The 24,043-nt window shown below is 42.1% G+C and overlaps 2 protein-coding genes across 7 annotated transcripts in view; one reads left to right on the plus strand and one right to left on the minus strand.

The window, feature by feature from the left end:
- Positions 1–16,171, plus strand: part of LOC143988517 (G-protein coupled receptor 87-like) — a 31,894-nt gene extending 15,723 nt beyond the window's left edge. For 2 of the 4 annotated variants that reach the window (XM_077488163.1, XM_077488162.1), the window contains exon 3: positions 15,070–16,171. In XM_077488163.1, coding sequence (XP_077344289.1) covers positions 15,070–16,094 — 1,025 coding nt within the window. In that variant the 3' untranslated portion in view covers positions 16,095–16,171. Of the gene's footprint in view, positions 1–15,066 lie in introns of all 4 variants that reach the window. The other 2 variants (XM_077488161.1, XM_077488160.1) reach the window with 1 other exon arrangement.
- Positions 1–24,043, minus strand: part of MED12L (mediator complex subunit 12L) — a 740,921-nt gene that overhangs the window by 346,447 nt on the left and 370,431 nt on the right. The window lies entirely within an intron of this gene.

Here is a 24,043-nt window from a genome sequence, read left to right on the forward strand (position 1 = left end):
GACTGTGTAGGTTTGTTGTGTTAAGTTGAATCTGTTTGTCATTTTCAACCGGTACATTTTTAAAGTGTAGCTCCAGTCAAAAAAACTATCTTTAAGCTTTTTGGAAAACATAGGGAAGGGTTATCACCCCTGTATAATTTGTTTTGTCGTCCATCTTTTTTCATCTCACTTGCTGCTGTCTCCTTGCGTTTGCAAGTAGGAGATGTTTGTAAGTTGGATGTTTGAAAGTAGGGGCCTGCCCTATATTATAGCGGTATGTACTGGGTACAGAGCACGCAGACAGCACGCACTCCTAACACTACTGACTGCAAGCTCTATTATTAACCACTTGTTAGCCCAATGTTTGCATAAAGTGAAAGATGAAGTTATGCTGAGTAAATAGATATCAAACATGTCACTCTTCAAAATTGCACATGCCCGTGGAATGGCGCCAAACGTCGCTACTTAAAAAATCCCCATAGGCGACGCTTTAAATATTTTTTTACTGGTTACATGTTTTGAGTTGCAGAGGAGGTCTAGGACTAGAATTATTGCTCTCGCTCTAACATTCTCGGCGATACCTCACATGTGTGGCACATGCGAGCACATGCGAGCACATGGGGACATGGGCGCTTTAATTTTTATTTTATTTTTTTATTGTTCATTTTACTTTATTTATTTATTTTAGTTTGACATTTTTTTTCCCAAAAATATATTTTTGATCACTTTTATTCCTATTACAAGAAATGTAAACATCCCTTGTAATAGGAATATGGGGTGACAGGTCCTCTTTACAGTGAAATCTGGGGGGTCAATATGACCCCACATCTCACCTCTAGGCTGGGAAGCCTGAAATAAAAAATAAAAAAAAGATTCTGGCTTTGATCGTACTGGCGAGTTGGTAGAAGCACCGGAGGGCGGTGAGGGGTGGGGGGCGTCTATGGCTGGGTATTTCAGGGTATCACCGAGTATGGCTGGGTATCTCTAAATATGGCTGGGTATGGCAATTTATGGCAGGGTATTACAGAGTATTGGCGGGGTATTGGCGGGGTACTACAGAGTAATAGCAGGGTACTGCACTGCAGAGTAATGGCAGGGTACTGCACTGCAGAGTAATGGCGGGGTACTGCACTGCAGAGTAATGGCGGGGTACTGCAGAGTAATGGCGGGGTACTGCACTGCAGAGTAATGGCAGGGTACTGCACTGCAGAGTAATGGTGGGGTACTGCACTGCAGAGTAATGGCGGGGTACTACAGAGTAATGGCAGGGTACTGCACTGCAGAGTAATGGCAGGGTACTGCACTGCAGAGTAATGGCGGGGTACTGCACTGCAGAGTAATGGCGGGGTACTGCACTGCAGAGTAATGGCGGGGTACTGCAGAGTAATGGCAGGGTACTGCAGAGTATGCACTGGTATTGCAGAGTATTGGCAGGGAATTGAGGGGTTAAATTCGGTGAGCAGCGATGTGGGCACTGCAGATGCAGCCCACATCGCTGCTGACACCGATCTCTTTCCCCTCCGCTGTACCGATCGGTACAGAAAGGGGAGGGAGGAACAGGCATCATAACATGACGCCGGTTTGTTTCCAAGTGATCACTCCGTCATTTGACGGAGCAATCACGTGGTAAACGGCCGCTATCACGGATGCTCTCGAGTGCGCACACCTCGGGGCACGCGAGAGCAGAATTCTGGGAGGCCGTTAATTAACGGCCTCTCTGAGTTAAACAACCGCCCTGAAGCCGTTAATCGGCAATGGGCAGTTGTTAAGTGGTTAAAGCTAGATCACTAGCTATATAGGTGAGGTGAATATAGTGGTGTATACTGCAGTCAGGGCACAGACAACAACCACTACACAGCAGCAAGATAGGAAATCAGCCAAAAACGATTGGTGTGTACTGTGTTGAAGGTACACAGAACACCCACTGCTTCAGATGCAAAGTAACACACTACAGGAGGCCGCCTTAAAGGCGGCCTTATATAGTGTGGGGCGTGCACTACACAGCCTGAGCTATGATTGGCCACAGGCAGGATGCCTGTGGCCAATCATGGCTCTCCTCGCTGCCGGCACTGCGATTGGCCAAGCATGCGGGGTCACAGTGCATGCTTGGCCAATCATCGGGCAGCAATGCACTGCGCCAACGCAGTGCATTGTGGTCCGCGCGCGCGTCACTCGAATTTTGACGCGAACGGCCAAAACGTTCGGAATTCGCCGAACGGCCGAACGGCCAATGTTCGAGTCGAACGTACGTTCGACTCGAACACGAAGCTCATCCCTAGATCTGAGCATGCATGGCACTTGGTCCGATCAAAATTCTGTACACATGATCGGAGTATGTCTGATCGGCCCAGTTGGTCAGGAAATATTTCCAACAAGTTGGAAAATTGGGTCCGACGGATATTCTGATGGAATCAGTCCGATGCATACCACACACAGTCTGACAACACGGACACATTATCCGACAACACGGTCCGATAGGACACATTCCGACGGATTCTGTGACCGTGTGTACAAGGGCTTAGAGTGTTTTTTTCCATGTGTAGGAGACCAAGCTGAAGCCATCTTTTACTAAGAGGAGTTCACTATATGCTGAGGCAGTGTGCACACTGGCATCATTTAGTTATAGTCCCAAATCCTCATTGTTATAGCTTCTCCAGTAAAGGTAAACTGTAGGTTAAATGAAAAAATACCTTTGCATTGACACCCCCACATTGCAAGGCTAAATGCTTGGTTAGATGGTACTCTCATCTGTTCTCCAACATTCTCTGTGTTTAAAGTGAACCTTCACCCTCTCTAAGTGCTTTAAATAGTTTTCCAGAGTTCAGCTTTAAGTTGGCCACAATTGTTACAGATTTATATTACAATCAACTAAATTTCAATGAACTTGATAGGGTTCCATGAATCAGTCATTTGATAAGCTGAATTATTTTTCCATTAGACTAAAGAATACTGTATATTAAACCCTAAGTACATATTTCCTTTCAATTAAAATTTTCTGTTCAAAAAGTTTTATTGAAAGAACATATCAGTGTACAGGCAGTCAGGCACAAATATGCATGTCCAAATCTCAATGGAATATACTCTGTTTTAAAAAGGAAATAGATTTCACAAATTTGGTTGTATTAGCGCCTAGAGGTGATTCAGTTCGCATTGTGCGCTATACAAGTATTTCATTCATTCATTCATTCAATGTCACATATGGAACAATACAAAGCAAATCAATAGAGCTTAAAACGAACCTAAAAGGCCATACAAAGTAAGCCTGTCAGGCAGGGTAGAAACTGTGCTTAAAAGTTCAAATATACTATATGCAGAGTGCATGATAATAAGCCTATTGTAAAAAAAAATTACAGAGAAAGAGTGGTACAGTAGTTGTAAGAAAAACTAAAGAGAAAATGGGGGGAGAAATGAAAAAGTAGGGAGTGGAAAGTCTCTCAAAAGTCTTGCAGTGCATGTCAGCTCAACAACAGGGTGACCCCGCCCCTTCTGGCGTTACGTGATGTCACATGACGGCATATGATGTCAGAAGGGGGTGGGGTCACCCACTTATGTCACCGTATGGCCCCGCACTCAGCTATATAAGAGCTGTCAGTACAAAAAGGCTGCAGTCGTGGGACCCCATGGAGGTAGAGTTTTCCTTTTCTTTTTTTTTTCGTGTCGAACACTGTGATCGAAGATGAATGGACATCATAGCACTTTTTTTTTTTTAAGAAAGGACTTGTCCCAAACTGTCTCCTGTCATTTTTACTTTTTGGACACTTTTTTTGTAAATGAGTAGGGGTGCAATGTACCTGATACACATTCACATAGGGGGGGTGGGATCTGGAGGCCCCTTGTTAAAGGGGGCTTCCAGATTCCAATAAGCACCCTGCCCACAGACCCACACAACTACCGGGCAAGGGTTGTGGGGAAGAGGCCCTTGTGCCCATCAACATGGAGACAAGGTGTTTTATTGGGGACCCCAGAACACCCTCCCCATGTTAAGGGCATGTGGCCTGGCATGGTTCAGGAGGGGGGCTCATCCCCCTTTTTCTACGGCCTGCCAGGTTGAGTGCTCGGTTAAGGGCCTGGTATGAATTTTTGGGGTGCCCCACACCATTTTTTAAAATTATGGCGCAGGGTTCCACTTAATATCCATACCAGACCTGAAGGGCCTGGTAAGGATTCTGGGGGACCAATACGTAATTTTTGTTTTTCATTTTGGTGCGGGGTTCATACCAGACCCGAAGGGCCTGGTATGGACTGGAGGGGGAAACACATGCCGTTTATTCAATAATTTTTTTATGTATATTGCCAGGATATCCGAAAATACATTACAGCCGCGAGCAGTGAATTTTTTTCTTTAGAAATGTCATTCTGTGGTACTGTTATAAACACATAAAAGATGCACTACTTTACAGGCAGACTAAGGACACCCCCCATGCACAATATTTAAAGGAATATTTCATTTTTATTGTTTCCCTTTAAGCATTATTAATATCCCTGCTCCTGAAAAACAGCAGTTTTTAAAACTTTTTTTTTTTTGCATTGATACATGTCTCCTGGGGCAGGTCTCAGGTCCCCAAACACTTTTTATGACAATAACATGCATATACGCCTTTAAAATTAGCACTTTTGATTTTTCATTTTTGCATCCCATAGACTTTAACGGTGTTCACGTATTCACACGAATAGTATTCAAAACACTTCAGTCCAGTATGAGGAAACTATGGGGCAGGTCCACCAAACATGCAGGTGCATGTCACTATCTGCACAGCCCTTAAAACAATCTGGGGGAGTACTTTGGAAATTCTATCCAGAACTATATATTATCTAGTTAAAACCTTATAGTTGCTCATGTCCTTCCTCTCACCCCCCCCCCCCCCCCTGTTTTTCTTTCTTTCTCCCCTTTTTTCCCCAAGTTGGCTCAGCTCAATTAACTAGGGCCTGCAAGGGCTGTATATGAGCTCCCCAACCACACGGAGGAGTGTATTATTACTGTTTAGAACTGCTTCACTTGGTCTTCCTTGATTTAATGGATTGCCAGATATCCTACCAATCCGCTGATTCCAGCAGGACATCGAGGCCAGCAGCCCAAGGCAAGCTATAGAGAGGAATCATAGAACTCAGAGTAGAGGTCAAATGGGCATATATTTTAGATATCAGACCAGGAGTTCGGGGGTCTGAAGAACATATGTGCTCAATGAATGTTTGAGATTGAAAATCCAATTGGCTTCTAGTGTAAAGCGAAAAGAAAAATGTGTTATTTGATTGTGATGTTTGAACACTTCTGAGCTGGGAAGCTTGTGTTGCTCACGCAGAGATGCAAATGAATGGAAAACGAAGTGTGTAACCAAGCGACCCTAGCGGTAAACTTCCAGTGATTGCCAAATGTGAAAAGAGGTTGGGGCTACATGACCAGGATAGAAAGAAGGATGGTCCAAAAAAGATAATAGCGGAACATGTGAGGACTGCCAAGGACATGAAATTCTCAAACTGCTAGGTAATGCTAGGTAATGAACTGTAATAAGGTTAGAGGTTGACTTACACTCCTTAAGATGGAGCTAAAGGAGTTAATCGACAACCAGGGGATCGCAAGCTGCTGCTGCCAAACTAATCCATAAAGAGGATTACAAGGCCACCTTGTAGTTTAGAATGCATAAGAACCAATCTAGGCAGTTGCGGCTTAGCTGGACCCCATATATAGGTATTAACCTGGCGCTGCAGTATATGTAAATAATGAGGAGGGACTGTTTCAGGGAGTACTCTAAAAAGGTACAGGATTTTAGGGAGTAGCGTCATTTTGACTACTGTTATGCGACCAAACCAGCATACTTGTAATGACGACCTGCAGGACACGAGGGATGTTAAATGATCAAGCATTGCCGGGTATTTCACTTGAAACAGTGATGAAGGATGCAAAGTTAATTTAATACCCAAGTAGGTAAGAGCATGTGTAGTTAATTTGAAAGAAAATGAGGAAGGAAAGAAAGAAAGAAAATGAGGATTGTAATTGTGAGAGAACTTGGAGAGAGTGTAATATTGAGAGCCTGTGACTTTTTCAGATTCATCTCCAAATATAGATATCGAGCTAAAGCGTTCCAAGATACGAACCAGGTTAGACATCTTCAATTTATATTTTAATTGTAACATTTTAATTTTTGTATCATTCAACTTACTAGATTGTAGAATCAATCTGAAAAAGAGTAGTTAACTACAAGTAAGCACAGCTGGTGAATAAAGAAGTCATATGTTTATTTATAGAGTGCAGTGGTTTCCTTGTGGGCCTAAATGCAGTTGCTCCCTGCCCTTTCATTTCCTATACAGCCATTCTGCTCTCAAAACCAAAGTAACTGGCAGCAAAGCCTAAAGAGACTCTGTCACTTTGCTCCTCTTTAAAGATCTCTCTTCCCTAAACACACCTTTGCAATGCTCCCCTGACACTCCTTTTGATCCTTTGCTAAATAGCTGATGCGTTCTGGTTAGTAAAAGCATATAACCTCCTAGAATGCAGTGCTGAGACAATCACCAGCTCCAAACACTGTCACATGGGACTGGGGAGGATGTCATTAATCTTGCGTAAGTTACCACACCATATGTCAAATAGCTGACAAAGTGTTTGACTCTTGGCCCCAACAGGAGAATGCAGCCAGCACAGTTACAGTGTCTCTTTAACTCATGTTTTGGAGCTACAGCGAAGCCATTTCTGAGACATGGTTCACATGTTTTTATAAAAAACTGATTGAAAAGAACCCTTCATGATCCCAGTTCAAGCTTCCCTGCTTCAAACTTGTGATTTTTAATATGATGCCTCAACTGTGGGAAAAACTGCTGGTTTCATATGGCTGAAAAGTACTGCAGTGTGCCAAGAATGTGCTCTGAATCTGCTATGTCTCACATGTAGACACATGAACCTCTCAATTTAAATTACAAACCATTACAGAATTAGTATGTTTCAAAAGATTAGACGTTCTGTAGCTAATATAATTATGGATAAATAAGCCCCAGTTTTATGTGAGTACAGTAAAATGATCCTTCAGTCCAGTCAGCAGGGGCATTGGGAGGGGGTGGCTGGGGGGGGGGGGGCTGAAGCCCCAAATGTGACCCCAAAAAGCGCCAAGTCTATTGAATGCTGCATTCCATCGTTAGCCCCGTGCGCCGGGACCGATCTGATGGCGCGTGCGGCTGCGGCTGAAAGTGGCCGAGCGCCATAGTGGCCGAAAGTGGCCGAGTACGGCTGAAAATGGCCGAGTGCCATAACGCCCGAAAGTGGCCAAGTGCGGCCAAGTGCCATAGCAGGTCCTGCCTTCTGGAGCCTGCAGCGTCAATTCCAGGACCACGGGACGTGTCAGTGACGTCCATCTTAGCCTGCAGGTTCCAGAAGGCGGGAACGCTACATCCCCGCTCCTCCTCGGCTTGGCTCCTCTCTGACGAGTGACTGACCGACTGCCTGCTGTGACCGCACACCACGGCTGAGCTGAGATAGGTCAGACAGTGCGTGTATGAATGTAGGTCAGGCAGGTCAGTGTATGTAGGTCAGGCAGGTCAGTGAATGTAGGTCAGGTCAGTGTATGCAGGTCAGGTAGGTCAGTGTATATAGATCAGTGTATGTAGGTCAGGTAGGTCAGTGTATGTAGGTCAAGCAGGTCAATGTATGTAGGTCAGGCAGGTCAGCGTATGTAGGTCAGGGTATGTAGGTCAGGCGAGTCAGTGTATGTAGGCCAGGCAGGTCAGTGTAATGGTCAGTGTCAGGAAGGTGTGTTTAGTGGGCACTGGTAAGTCACACAACCCCACCACCCAACCCCCCAAAAAAAGCTGCGCCACATACAACCCCCCCCCCCCCCCGGTTCTTGGACTGCGGGCTAAAGCCCCTGATTTAAGTACATTATCTGTGATCCTGTCCAAAAATGTAGACCTGGTAATGCACAATATTTCACAAACTGTGTGTTTAATACCTTTGGAAACATGCCAGTTGAAGGATGCATGCATTTCTTAACTTACATTGTGAATTTGGTTGAAATATGTTTATCACATTCAAAATGACTTGACAAAGGTATGTGCAATCAGGAAAGTGTCAGTTTGCGCTTACAATGCAGATGATATGTACTTGGAAAACATATACAGTACTATTTATTGAAAACAATGTGATTTGATTACCTTGTGTTTAGTTTATACATACTGTATGTCATTTTTACATCCCCTTTCACACGGGGGAGGGGGGATCCGCTGAACAGACTCCGCTAGCTCAGCATGGGATCGCTTTGATGATTCCAGCTTAGCAGGCGTATGACAGGTCTGTCTCTGCTCACTGTGCACGGATGGGCCTGTCAGAGCTCCACTGTTCTCTATAGGGAGATCGGATGAAAATTGACAGTCTGTCCATCTTCACCCGATCCCATCCAATCCACTGGATGGATGGCGAACGTATCGCCGTCTTTATGTTTTGAGTGGATCTTGGTGGATCGGATGGCAGGCAAGTGTCAGCGGACAAATCTCCGCTGACATTTCTCTGCCTAGAATAGAAAGTCAATGGGTGGCCCGCTTGGATCCACCTGAAAATCGGACAGGTGCCAATCGTGGGAAAGGGGCCTTATACACAGCAAGAAAAAACAACAATCTATAAAGCATAGTAACTTAGATCAGCCTTTTTCAACAAGGGTGCCTTAGATGTTTTTTCAGGGGTGCCTTGGCAAAATGCCTAAAAATTGCCCAAAAATTGTATACAAGCCAACAGGTGGATCGAGCCTGCCTTTTATTCACACAAAGCCACAGGTTTTCATTGTGCACCATTACGACCTCCTAACCGCTGGCCTCCTAACAACCAATGACATCATCAGTTGATAAGGAGGATGTCAGTCGTTTGCACGCCATCCTTGTTCGATTCTCCGCTCCCCTCTCTATCGGTGCTGGGGTCATGTAAGCCGAGGAGAAGAGAAACACTGGAATACTAGTCAGTAGCAGTGTTCAAAAGTGTATTTTATTTGGAAGAATAAATCACCTCTAGGGTTGGGTGTCCTACATGTATGGATGTTGATGCATTATGTAAAATTATTAAAATTGCTTTTTACATTTTAGAATGGGGTACCTCGCCTCGTCCATAATTTTAAAGGGTGCCTCGAGATTTTCCATGAACCAGACTTGAGTAAGATCAAGTCAGATCATTGAAAGAGGACATTTTATTGGTATGGTTCCCAACTGCACACTTGTGCTTTGTTAAATACGTTTAAAAAATATTCAAGGATTTTATCAGATATGAATTGGGATTTTGAAAACAAAGTGGAGTAAAATTTCAGAATAAAAGGCTCTACCTAATCTACTCAACTAATGGGTTTACAGTATGTCACTTTCAACTTCCACCTCTGGGGTAGAAACCACTCTGCACTACAACCAAAGGCTCAACAGTAAAACCTGACAATGCTAGCAAACATGCTTAACCACTTGTTCAGCACTGTGCTACTTTAACTGGCAATTGCGCGTTAATGCAACACTGTATGCAAATGAAATTTATATCATTTTTTTCACACCACAAAGAGAGTATTGTATTTATGGTATTTGATCACCACTAGTTTTTTTTTATTTTTTTATTATTTAAATGAAAAGATACCTGAAATTAAAAAAAGATTATACACATTATATATATATATATATATATATATATATATATATATATATATATATATTGTATATATATACTTTTTTTCTATTCTCTTTTAAGAAATAACCAATAAAATTACATTTCTTCATACATTTAGGCCAAAGTGTATTCTGCTACATATCTTTGGTAAAATCCAAACTGTGTTTTTGGGGACACTATACTATTGGGGACACTAGTATAGTTCTGATTGTGATCAAGATAATGATTCATAAAGACACTATACTCATAATTGCGTTGATCAGTGACTTATAGTGTGACTGTGATAGTGTGTGTGTGTGGGAGGGGGGGGGGGCAATCTAGCACTAACTGACACTGGCTGGGAGGGACACTAGCAGACACAGATGCTGGTGACACTAACACAGTGGTCAATGGTAATACTGTACACTATACTGATGCCACCGGCTGGAACATCAAGGGGCAATCAAGGGGTTACCTGTGTGCCTAACAAGTACAATGTGTGCTGCTTTTACTAGCAGATCTATCTATTTTTTCTCCCTGAAATCAACACTGATTTCAGGGAGAAAAAATAGATATATAGCTGTCTGTGCACAGAGTTCTATGTGTCAACACAGAACTCTGTACTGTGATTGTCCACAGACGATTAGCAGGTGTGCAGTCATAATCATTGGCTGTATCCTGCTGACAAACTCATGCAATGTCCAATCACAGTAAGAACCTGTAGGAAAGGGGAAATCTAACAAGAAATAATCATGTTCTCTTTTTTAAGCTGATTGGTTTACCTTAATATATTTAGAGCTGGCACATCCACTTTATTGTCTGCTGTATTTACAGTTTCTGCTTCCCTAGGCCAACTGGGGGAGACCTTTGCCCTACTCTACTACCGCGTTTACCCGAAAATAAGACCTACCCCGATAATAAGACCTACTGTGATTTTTCGGGAGGGCTGCAATATAAGCCCTACCCCAAAAATAAGCCCTAATTTAGGTTGTTTGTGCAATGCTACAGTCCACTCTCCTGCACTAGTATATGTTGTGGAGGGTGTGTGTTTCTGTGATTCTGTGAGTTGTTACCTTTGGTGCGGCACTGCTTGGCGCTCAGCTGATTTCCCCTTCTCTCTGCTGTCAGCGGGGAATCTCGGCCCCCCTCCCTGCATTGTTCAGAGCGGGGAAGACAGCTCAGGGCGGGATATGGAAGCGCCGATCAGTGCTCAGCTGATCTCCTCTTCTCCTGCGTGTCAGAGGGGGAACTCGGCCCCCCTCCCTCTGCTCTAATCATAGCTGTGGAAGACAGCTCAGGTGGGCCATTAAAGCACCGAGCAGGGCTAAGCTGATCTCCACTGCTCTCCTCTTCTCCCTAGTGTCAGGGGGGATCTCCTCTCCCCCCTCCCCTCTCTGCAGTGCTCGGAGCGGTGGAAGACCGTTTAGCCAGGCCATAGAAGAAGGTATTTTCATGGTTGCATTGCAGAAATGCACACCTTTTGCATTATGTGATCCTGTGATATAGGGGATTCTGGCATTTTGCAACCACTGGGAAGACAGCACATTTCATGGCAAGCTCTACCCCGAAAATAAGCCCTAGAGTGTTTTTGGCTTATTTTCGGGGAAACGTGGTAGTGTTTTGGTTGTAGGTATATCAAAACGAAACCAGAATAGACACACTGTTACAACACTGACACCAGTGGTCTCCACTGTGTCACTGACTGCCTCCTATGACAATGCCTTATCCTGTTCCTACTGGCAGGAATTTAGAAAGATCACTCCTTAAGTGCAAAATGATTTTCTGCTCATTTTTCAAAGCACCTAATTATATACAAATAACCACCTCCGTGTGCAGATAAAGAGCTATGCATGTACACAAAAATCATCATGGTCTGAACCCTAACATAGACGTGAGCTCTCCCTCTATACAGAAATATGTTCTCTAGGGAACATCATTCCTGACTGTTGGTTGTATACACACAAAACTGATACAGCACCCGCTATACATGTAGGTGCTAGAGGTTAGGATTTTTTTTTTGGTAGTGCAGGTAAATTTAGGCCTGTTTGTTTTGGTTTGCGTGGGCTGGGAGTGGCTCAGAGTAGCAGCTATGACTCACAGACAGCATCACCTCACTGTTACCTCCCTCTTTCTTCTAAAAGATTTGAGAAGAGGAGGAGGAGAAGAGAGGTGGAGCTGTCTGGGGTGTCTCAGGGAGTCCTGACCAATTCCCAACTAGGATTGGCAGGGGACAGGCCTCCTTGAAATACCCAGGGTCAGCCCAGCTGGGAAGGAGTTGTTGGGTGGCAGAACTGAGGATGGAGTACTAGGCTGTCCGGTGGCCTTTGAGGGAGCTCACCAGTCTGGGGGGGGGGGGTGACCTTGGGCCTGGGCTCGGGTGCTGGACAGAGCCCTCCAGGAAATCGTGGAGGCTTTGAACAGGAGGTGCCAGAGAGGACTGAGAGGAAGCAGTCAAAGCTGGGTGTGGAGCCTGTAGGGAGGATTGCAGTGTCACAGGCAGTGGAGTCGGGCAGCTGCAGCAAGAGGGGCTGGCAGGGCCTGAAGGGGACTGACTGAGAGCAGCAGTCCACCTAATAGGACAGCTAGTACAAAAGACTTTCTACTTTTTGCTACACCATAGGGGCCCATGGTCCCTGCCTGCAAAGGGTAAGTTACTTAGGCCTGGCTGCTTTAGTGTTAGGCCTAACCATGTGCTAGTTGCTCCTGTGAGATCAAGGGTGGTCCTGGAGAAGTCTGGAGAAGTGTACAAAGAGCGTACATAGTTGTCCCTAGCAAATTTGCTATTATGCTACTGTGCATCCCATTTTTCCCTTCCAAGTTAAATTCCCTCAATAAAACAACAAAACAAAGCCGATGGACTGTTCATTGTCTTGGAATGTCTGGGAAGTGAATGTCGAGCCGAGCAGGGTGACAGTTGGGACAAATCACTTAGCAGCCCCTACGGGGATACCGCTATACTAGAACAGGAAGATACATATATTTAGTATACAGAAAGAGCCCTTATTTCTATAGAATATTCCCACAGATAAATTCAGCTAAATTCTGCAGAATTTCCCCCAGTCTTCCAACTTGCTTTGCAGAACATCCCAGCACCATGCATTGATATGGAAGTGATTTGTAAATAAAATATGTATGTTTTCAATATGTAAACTAAAAAAATGTATTAGAATATGTATCTCTTCCTACTACATATTAATAATGTGCTAGCCAAGGGAAGGGTTCAGGTTTCCGTTTATTGGCTGGAATAGACAAGACCTGAATTATAAAAAAAAGGAAGAACAATGAGAATGAGACAATGGGAGGATGATGTAGAAAATAAGGAAGGAACAAGCTGCAAACATAACACCTGTTCAACAAGAACAGTCTACCATTATGCACAAAAGATGTGTGCCTATGGGTGGCAGTGGCAAAGAGGCGGTTTTCTTGTATAGTTATCAACCACTCATTTCTTTCCATTTTTAGAAGGAATATATTGATCTGCTATGAGCCTTTTTATACATTGTCACAATAGTTTAAGCCATGTTAGAATCTGTAAAACAAGAAAATGTTTTGTAAGAGAGGATATACTAGCAGAATGGTTTTCGGTGCCAAAAGCTGTGTACCTACAGGCTCTAGTGATGTAGAGCTTGGCCTGCCATCCAATTATATCTTCTTCATGCTTAAAGTGCTTCAGTAGCATTTTGCCACAATCTGTGTGCAGGCAGACATAAATCTCCTAACCTACCTGTCAGTAACTTTGAATTTCTGAAGTAAGTACAGGACTAAAATACAGGTACCACTACATTGTCCATCTAATAGGGTCAAGTATGCAAAACTCAGCACTCCTGGCACTTTGAAGAGCTGGCCCATCTCACCCTCACAGCTACTACAATAGGTGGTCTATCTAGGCAACAGAAAGGAAGTGCATGCAGGTCGGGTCTGGACACTATTAAGAAGTGGTAATGTGTGCATATTAGAGGTATGTAACAATATCTGCAATTCGCCCTGCAGCCAATTTATTATATTAAAATGACTAAGAATATAACATAAATGTCACAATTCAACAATAAAAAATTCCAAAATAGTAAATGTAATAATGCAAGAGGTTAAGCTTTTGCATTTTTTTATTATAGGACTATTGCTTTACAAAGATGGACCCCAATGTTTTTTGTAAGCATCCCTAATATACAGTATGGAACGTGGATAGATGAATGGAAGGCAGTACGCAGAGTGCTTATTATTAGCCAGCCTGCTTGTATAGAGGACTGTAATATGTTGGTTATGTTTCCCAGTTAGCTATGTGTTTTAGAGTATCAGTGTGTAGGTATGTGGGTATAAATACCTATTACTCATCTGCCGCCCTGGGCCTTAGCACTAGGGCTAAAAGTGTAGCTATAAAGATAGTAGATTATTTGACTGTTCTGCGACACAAATGCACAGGAGTTTAGAACTGTCTGGCTATACACTGAGTTATGCAGGTAGCAATAGCATTTGGTAAATACATTTGTATTAAAGAGGAAGTAAACTCTCCCACTCTGATGCTTCTTTTCATTTAGTCCATTATAATAAGTAATTATCAAACTATAGCCACTGTAATTCAGCCCAAATCGCATATTACTTACTGTTTAAAGAAACTTTAAAAAAACTTGTTTCCAGGGGTTAGGCAGCGCCATCTTAAGAATATTTTTCTGAGTCCACAGTGGAGTGTATTTCCGCCCTTACATTGAGCACTTCCTGTACTGTTAACCAAGCCTCCTTCTTAATCCAACGTTTCTATGGCAACCCTGCTTCCCTGTTCATAGCTCACTTCTTTTATTTCATAGTATTTACTTGTGCCGATTGTCTAATGTTTGCCTTTGTCAGTCTTGTCAGCTTCAGCTGATAAGACTGCAGTAATGGCCAGGTTTACACTGCATGTGATATCACATGGTCACATCGTGTGTAGGAGGAAGCTCTGAGTGATTATGAAGTCTCCTGGGAGTTTAGTGGTGTGCTGTAGGAAGTCCTGATAATAGATAGACAAGCACATAGAGAGTGTGCCGTAAATCAGGGGAGATCTGGGCATGCTCATGGGTGTCATTCTAAAGAACAAAAGGATTACAACAATACTAAGCAAGTAAGGAGATATCTACAATCAGTGTGCATTAGGGTTTTTTTATGCTGATTTACATGGGACAAAGTTGTGGGGGAGGGTTTACAACCACTTTAAATAAATGTATGTCAATGTAGGGAACCTCTAAACAAAGCTATGTAGACTAAGAAGCTATTCTGTATGACTATAGGAATCACCTTTGATATTGAGATTAGCTAGACAGAGGTCCCCGTTATAACTGTGCTATGGTTTCACAGTCACATGTATCTCCCTGCATTGGACTGTACATATAAATCTACTTCTGTCTATAATGCTGTTTAGTTGAAAAAAGAATTCGTTCAAAAACAGCTTCCCCAGTTCTGTTTCTGAAATCCCTACTCATAACATTTGTTTTCCTAATCTTTTTATTTTTTCTCTTTCCCAGAAGACAGAAAAGGTGAAGAATACATTAACATGACAGACCAAAACAGTAACTCTACAGCTCTCACGGAACTCTTAAGAATTATCTTTCCTGTGTTATACCTTGTCATATTCCTGGCAAGTGTCATGCTGAATGGTCTTGCTGTCTGGATTTTCTTCCACATAAGAAACAAGACTAGCTTCATTTTGTATCTCAAGAATATAATGGTTGCTGATCTGCTCATGACAGTGTCCTTTCCATTCAAAATCGTGCACACCTCTGGGATTGCTCCATGGCATTTCAATGTCTACCTTTGCCGCTACACCAGCATCTTGTTCTACACAAGCATGTACATTAGCATTATCTTCCTTGGGCTAATTAGCATCGACAGATACCTAAAAGTGGTAAAACCATTTGGTAGTTCAAAAATGTACAGCATCAAGTTCACAAAGATAGTGTCTATATGTGTTTGGACGTCCATGTTCTTGTTTGCCTTGCCGAATGTTATCCTCACAAATGCACAACCAACCAGAGACATTGTCAGTGACTGCAGAAAACTCAAGAGCCCAGTTGGAGCTAAATGGCATGAAGCGACTACTTATATTAATATGATAATGTTCTTCACTGTGATGGTGGTGTTAATTGTATGTTACATTTCAATATCCCACCACATCCATAAGTCCAGCAAGCCTTTTGTCAGTTGTTCAGGCCGGACAAGAAGACACAACCAGAGCATACGAGTTGTTGTAGCAGTGTTCTTTGTATGTTTCTTGCCCTATCACCTTTGTGGGCTCCCCTTCCTCTTCAGCCAGCTGGATACCGTGTTGGATAAGAATATATACAAAATCTTAGTATACTGCAAGGAAGCCACTCTTTTTCTTTCAGCCTGCAATGTGTGTCTGGACCCCATCATCTATTTCTTCATGTGCAGATCCTTTTCTCAGAGACTGTTCAACAGATCAAGCATCCGATCGCGGAGCGAGAGTATAAAATCTCTACAGAGTGTGCGGAAATCAGAAGTACGGATATACTGTGAATACACCGAGGTGTGACAATGTATCAGCTGGACTACTACTGTGTAATGTGTAGATATTTTATAAATAAAATGTGAGATATGTGTGCTGACAAACCTTTTGTACCTGTACTTGTGTTACATTTATGGATTGTGGTGGGTGCTCCCAATACTGATGTAACTGTCAGCAGAGGTAAAAGGATTGCAATTTTTAGGCTGCACTGCTGACCCCTGCTCGTTTACACTTACGGTGTCCTCTGAAGAGTGTCCTGTGTTGGATCACTCTTCAGACTGCACTGCATGTGGTTGCAGGTCAGCCCCATTCAGTTGAATGGGTTGATTTTGGTGGGTGGTGCTGCCAACCCTGGATATCATTTTTGCCTTTTTGGAACCTAGGCATATGTACATCCCCATCTGCTGCCTTTGCAGCCTAAGGGGTAACAATTTGGTGGCAGTAAAAAAACTTGGCTCAAAGCAGTTTTTACCTCCTTCCCTACTTCAAATGTTAACAGAGCGTTAAAGTGCTAATTGGTTCTGTTTAAAATGGTTTAAAGTGGTTTTAAAGGCAGACTTTTTTTTATCTTAATGCATTCTGTGTGTAGCAGCCCACCTCAAACTTACCTGAGCCCAATCTTGATCCAGCAATGTTGCATGAGAGTCTCGGCAGCCTGATTGGCTGAGACACACAGGCACCATTGGCTCCCCCTGCTGTCAATCAAAGTCAGTGAGCCAATGAGGAGAGAGAGCGGGCAGAGCCAACCCATGGCTTCCTGTCTGAATGGACACACAGAGCAACGGCTTGGTTCGGGTGCCCTCATAGCAAGCTGCTTTTTGTTATGCACTGAGCAGGAGGGAGGGGCGAGGAGCACCAGTGAAGGACCCAAGAAGAGGAGGATCCAGGCAGCTCTATGCAAAACCCCTGCACAGAGCAGATAAGTATAACAGGTTTGTTCTTACAAAACAAACAAGACTTTAGCGTCACTTTGAGGATTTCAAAAGCTTCCCATATTTAAAGTGGATCTTAAGCCAATTAATGTTTTTGATATTAGGACACAGCTACTTTAGCCATCTCTGTTACCTCATTACCACTATATTGCATATTCCATGAATCACTTGAATATACAGCATAGTGTTTATGAATGTGTAATGAAGTGCATGGAGGAGCACAGCGAGGTGTTACTCTCTTAACAGATGGCCTTCATTACTATAGACAAGAACTCTACGATCAAACTTTATATCTCTTTACAGCAATACCACATTACATTTCTTTTATTAGTAAAACAGCTTCTGGTTTCTTCAAAAGAAATATTGATAACTTTATTACCAATACTTCAGCTATAACTGTACTGATAATGGATAGTGTTACTTTTTTTGCCGTGAAACAAAAAAGGATGTTTGCACTAAATAAAAAAGATAAATTCGTTTATTTTATAAAGAATTTCTAATTATTTAAATACAATTTTATTTTGATATCCCTCCTGCCCTAGCTGTGCTGCCAGTCTAAATCTAAATCAAAGCCTTAATCAAGTAAGATATTGGTTGTGCAGTCTCCTTTTTACAGCTGCTGGTAAGCATTTTCAGTGCCCCATACTCTAAATCCATCCTATGGATAATTTTTAATCCAAACTCTGTTCTCAATTTGAGCGTTACATAGGATTTAATGAAGATTGCAGTACACTGGCACTGGCCCAGCAGAGAAAATCCTGAAAAATTACTGAGCTGTACAGAGACATCTTAAGACTAGCGGGGGTGGGGTGCTGGGGGTAAGGTGTACTTCAATTTCAATGTACGTGAAATAAAAAAAAGTTACATTTTAAGCACAGGATTATTAGAATCCACTTTACTGATATAATGGCAGTACAAGATTTCTGATTGGTTGCTGTGTTGTTGGTGCACTTAAAAATAATCAGTTTGAAGTTTCTCTCTTCAGTGAGCTGTATCTCTTTATCTGCGGTTATCTAACTAGAGATCTATAGGGATGGACCTCACAGGAGTGGCCAACAAGAAAGTGGATGTCAACATTTCAGCAGGCCAAATCTCTAAAATTCAGGTAAGTATGGATCTGGGCAGGAAAGAGTGTGATACTTCATTTTAAAGGAGAAGTTTGGGGAAGTGGTAAAAAAAACACACATCTATACTCCTCTCCCAGCTGCAGCATCGGTGTAATGCTCAGCTGCCCCACGCTAGCTCTAAGCACAAGAAGCCAGAAATCACATGACCTCCTAGTGCTCAGTTCTTGGTTTTCTCTGAGCAGAGGCTGAGTAGAAAGAGGGAGGGGCTGGCTCAGGCTCTCAGCTGTGTGCTGAGGGGCTATGCCAGCTGTTGATCAGGCATCTGCGTGGATCCCGCCATTATTGTTGGGATCCTTCCACAGTTTGAAGCTGCTCTGTGATGTCAGTGTACCGTGGGCTTTAAAACGTTGTTGGCTGATTCAGAGTCACAGCATAACACAGGTAAGTGCAGTCATGTGACCCACAAGAGAAGTATGGTTAAATAGAAGTGCACTTATATTTTTGGAGTTGTTAATAGTCAGTAACAAGTTAAGTATTAAGGGTAAGGCAAAGAGATCATTTTGGAGGTTAGGTGTTCATGTTTCAGGCAAAGCAAATGTTAAAGATTCTGAAAATATGTGGGATATACTGTAAGGGAATTTTTTTAATGTTTACTAGTCTTTTGCACTGAAAGGCCCACATTGAGAAACACATCAGCATTTTCCTTAGCTCCTTATGCCAGAAATCTGATCGGTTTCAACTTTTAATTAACTGTAAATGGAGAAATCTTCACTGAGGACAATGAGGAATACTATATTTAAATTATTGGCACCAAAGAAGGAAATTATAGATAAGAAAACCACTACCCTAAGATTATGGAGACCATGAGGAAGTAATATAAACTTTTCTGGTGGCTGGGTGTTGTTCAACAAGGGTCCTAAAGCTTCCCTGTATAAATCAGATAAAATAAGTGTTTGATTCCCACTATAAAGTTATGGTCACTCTTTATTGAGGGTAGAAACATGAATAAAAACATCTGAAAGGCTAATTTTACCTTTCTGAAAAAAAAAAAAAAATCCGCAAATTTTTGCAGGAAAAAAATGTGCATTTATTATTTTTTTCAGAGGAGTCTGCTAAGCATTGCACCTGTGATCAGTAGATCATGGGTGCAATGTCAGGCTTCTGCAGGCACATCCTCCATCTTTGTACCTGTACTCTGTACTTCTGTAATGGTTTTCAGTTACAAAGCTGGAGGAAGTGTGTGGGGGGGGGGGGGGGGGCGGAAGCTGAAGCATGTTACTCCCTAAATATGGGTGTAATATGTAACATGTTCCACATTTATCCCTTTGCTCTTTTACATCTTGTCCAAAATAAAAAAGGTTTGGCTTAAATTGCACTTTAAAGCAGCATTTATCTGACTGAATTTTTTGACTGCATCAATAATGTTTTGGACCAGGGTGGTGCTGTGGACATAGCATATCTTGATTTCAGCAAGGCATTTGATACAGTTCCACATAATGATCTAATACAAAAGTTGTACAAGCTAGGACTTAAAGTGGTTGTAAACCCTTACAACACACTTTGGCCTACAGGTAAGCCTAGATTAAGGCTTACCTGTAGGTCCAAGAAATATCTCCTAAACCTATACGGTTTAGGAGATATTTGCTGAAAGACAAGCACTGCTCTCTACGGCGCATGCGCCCTAGAGAGCGGCGCTCAGGCGACGAAGATGCCACGCGTGTCGGCTCCCATGCGCATGCGCAGGAGTGACGTCATCGCGGCTTCACCGAATGACAGCGGTGGAGCAGCGAGACCCCACAGAGAAGATGGATGCGCCGGACTACAGGGGACAGCGGTGACATCGCTGGCTCCTGTGTCAGGTAAGTGACACATAATGGACTACTATGCGATGCATAGTAGTCCATTATGCTTTGCCTTTGCAGGGAATGAAAGAGGAAGTAAACTCATCAAGGTTTACTTCCTTTTTAACCCTTGGGTGGTTTAGTAGATATGGGGTTGGCAAATGGATAGATACCAGAGTGTGGTGGTAAATGGGGTTCATTCAGAAGAGAGCAGTCACTAGTGTGTACCACAAGGCTCTGTACTGGGTCCTGTTCTATTTAATGTATATTTTAGTCATAACTAAAGGTTTGTTGGGCAAGGTAAGTCTTTTCACTGATGACACAAAGGTGTTTATTAGGGTTGATATACCTGGAGGTGTCTGGAATATGATTTGGCATTGCTGGGAGATCGAACTGCAGTTTTCACTTCTTCGACCAATGTATCTAAATGTGAAATGATACAACTAGTGAAAATGATTCCCTTGATAGAGTACAACATTGGGGGTACAGTGTTACCCAGCACTACAGAGGAAAAAGATTTGGGAGTGTTTATTTCAGATGACTGCAAAATGAGCAAATAGTAGGATAGACAGTGGGAAAGGAAACAAAATTATATGTATTACTAGAGGGGTCACCAGCAGGAGAAAAGAGGTCCCGATTCCTCTATATAGATCTTTAGTGAGACCTCATTTAGAATACTGTGTCCAACTCTGGGGACTTCACCTACAAAAAGATATTGATAAGATAGAACGAGTCCAGAGACGGGTGGAAGATCTTGGGGATAAACCATATCAGGAGAGACTGTACGAATATCTACAGTCTGGAGGAAAGAAGAGAAAGGGGAGACATGATTGAAACCTTTAAATACATCAAGGGGACAAATAAGGTTCAGGAGGACAGGGTTTTTAATATGAACCCAAAATCAAGAACTTGACTTCAAACTAGCAGGAGGAAAGTTCAAAACTAATCTTAGTATTATTTTACTGAAAGAGCAGCTGATGCTTGGAACAGGCATCCAGCAGAGGTAATGAGTCAGTCAACAGTAAGAGGATTCAAACATGCTTGAGACAAACATAGATCTATACATCTAACACTCCCCTCCCCCAGATTACCAATGCTGCTGTCCAAAGGTGCCTCTGTGCTTCTTCACCCAGAGTGAGGGCACTCTAATATAAAAGGCGTGTTACTGGCCAGATCACTAGGGGAAAAAATAAAAGAAAAAAGAAAACAAATGCAGCCACCACTTCTAATGATTGGTAACCTGAAATATAGTTATAGTTAGTCAGGTTGAAAAAAGACACAAGTCCATCTAGTTCAACCATAAAAAATAAATAAATAAAATAAAAAATATCATACAATCCCATATACACAATCCTATACCCACAGTTGATCCAGAGGAAGGCAAAAAAAAAACAGAAAGCATGATCCAATTTGCTACAGCAGGGGAAAACGTTCCTTCCTGATCCCAGAGAGGCAATTCGATTTTCCCTGGATCAACTTTACCTATAAATGTTAGTACCCAGTTATATTATGTATTATGTATCGTATATACTTGAGTATAGGCTGACCTGAATATAAGCCGAGGCACCTAATTTTACCACAAAAAACTGTGAAAATATATTGACTCGAGTATAAGCCTAGGGTGGGAAAATGCAGCAGCTACTAGGTAAACATTGCCCATCTGCAGACTCACTGTGCCCATTTGCATTCTAATTGTGCCCATTTGCATTCTAATTGAGCCCATTTGCAGTCTAATTGTGCCCATTTGCAGTCTCACTGTGACCATTTAAAGCCTAATTGTGCCCATCTGCAGCCATACCTTTCATTACTAAAACAGTGCGTGTCCCCCACTGTGTTATGCAGTCTGTTTGGCCATCCATTGTAACAAAGCCCCGCCTCATCCTCATCTGTGATAGACAGAACGCTGATACAGTTTCCCAGCATTGTATCAGTGTTCCTCTATCACGGACAAGGAAGAGGTGGGGCTTTGTTAAATTAATATATTTGGAGATCTCTTTTCCTCTAGATGTAAAGAGTGCCTCCTTGTCCTCAGTGTTGACCATAAAATTAATAACTCAACACCAAGTTCACTATATGGACCCCTTATATATTTATACATGGTGATCATATCCCCCTTAATCTCCTCTTCTCCAGAGAGAATAAATTCAGTTTCTTCAATTCTTCCTCATAGCTGAGCTCCTCCATGCCTTGGTTCGCCTTCTCTACACTTTCTCCAGTTACCCGATATACTTTTTGAGAACTGGTGCCCAAAACTGACCTGCCTATTCCAGATGAGGTCTTACTAATGATTTGAACAGGGGCAAAATGATATCTCTCTCTCTCTGAGAGAAGTCCATACTTCTCTTAATACAAGAAAGGACTTTGCTCGCTTTGGAAACCGCAGCTCGGCATTGCATGCTATTATTGATGTAATAATACTGTATTACATTCTTAGCTTTGGGTTTACTGCTGCTTTAAACACCGTCCTTCCTTAGTATTAAACTAAACTGTTTATTCAAGAGATGTTATCCATACTAACCAAACTAACATTTTCAATATAGATATTTAAAACAAAAAGGTTTTCATTGACTCAAATACAGTTGGGAAGGTTTAAAACTTCTTTCAAGTTTTTATTGAAGGCTCTTTTGGTGCTTCTAAGATTCCCCTTTAAGTAGAACTATAGCAAAATGTTATTTTTTTCACTTTGGATAAAGCAAGGAAGGGTTATAACCCCTATCAGATTTTTTTTTCGCCATCTCTGTCTCATTGCAGAGATTTCCCTTAACTTCCTGTCCCATAGCCAAACAGGAACGGAGAGCAAATCCCTGAAAATTTATGGAATTCCATGGGGACCCCCAAGTCACCAGAACTAGTGTCCCCATTGGAAGAATTTTCTTTTACTTTCATTTTCAACGATAATGGTAAACAGGACAAATAGAGATGGGAATCTTCTCAGCAAGGGCACAGACAGCACTAAAAACTGATGAAAGTACTACTTCCTCTTCACTCTATCCAAAACTAAATGTTCTGCATTTAGTATACTTTAACTTCCTGCTGAGGTGTTATCAAAATGAAGCACAAAAAAGAAGAGATGGCTGCCAGCATAAAAATCCATGTCTTTATTGAAAATCCTTTAAAAGCAGAGACAATGCATGCACATACAGCTCTGGAAAAGTCAGCAAACGCATTTCGCACTCATTTTCTGAATCATGGCATCAGTGAAACACGTTTGCTGACTTTCCCAGAGATGTATGTGCATGTGTTGTCTCTGCTTTTAAAGGATTTTCAATAAAGACATGGATTTTTATGCTGGAAGTGCAGCCATCTCTTCTTTTCTTTGTGCTACACGGATTTGGACGTGGACCAGGCAGGCGCCCAGCTTCACACAGCAGCACAGGATCCTACGTGGTCACCTTATGAGCAGTGCGCCCTCTCTATCTTTCGTGTTATTAAAATGAAGATGCAAAGAGGAAGATCTGGAGACAGATATATGTTGACATATGCTAACTTTTCCCACCTAGAACTAAAAAAATAAAAATAAAAATAAATAAATAAAAATCAGACTAGAGTTTTCTGAACTAGATCAATGCCTCAGCCAATCACTACCCTAATTACACCATACTTGAAGGAATTCTATCCTCTTTTGACAAGCACTATCTCTTTGTTGTCTAAAAATCTAGCTATTCAAAACCCTGTATGGTATTGTTGACTAGCGCAATGAAGTATTCTAATAATATAATAAAGGAAGTGGGAAATAAGGAAGGAAATTATGCAGCTAAGAACAAATATTGGCAAAAGAGAAAGTGGCAGCAAAATTAAACTTCCTGTGATTTCAGATCCATAGAATATAAGCAAATACCATAGTAGAAGCAGTACAATAATGTCCATCTAGATATTAAATTTGAATTTGTATGTTCTTCCCTAAATTTTCAAGATCCAGTGTTAAGCTAGCCATATAAATGAGAAGGAATTAAGTGGTATTTTAAAGGCAATGCAAAACAATGTCAATTTAAGGTGTACATTAATCATTACTTAATTACGTTACAAATGCCCACTGGTGATAACAAAGGGAACAGAAGTTATATTCTAAATAGTGCTGTATGGTCCTAAACTTTCTACTATGGTTGCTTTCTAATCAAAATGTATTTTGTTACATC

Source organism: Lithobates pipiens, unplaced genomic scaffold (assembly GCF_037356315.1).
Source record: "Lithobates pipiens isolate NorthernLeopardFrog02 unplaced genomic scaffold, aLitPip1_a1.2 Scaffold_18, whole genome shotgun sequence".
Taxonomy (NCBI): Eukaryota; Metazoa; Chordata; class Amphibia; order Anura; family Ranidae; genus Lithobates; species Lithobates pipiens.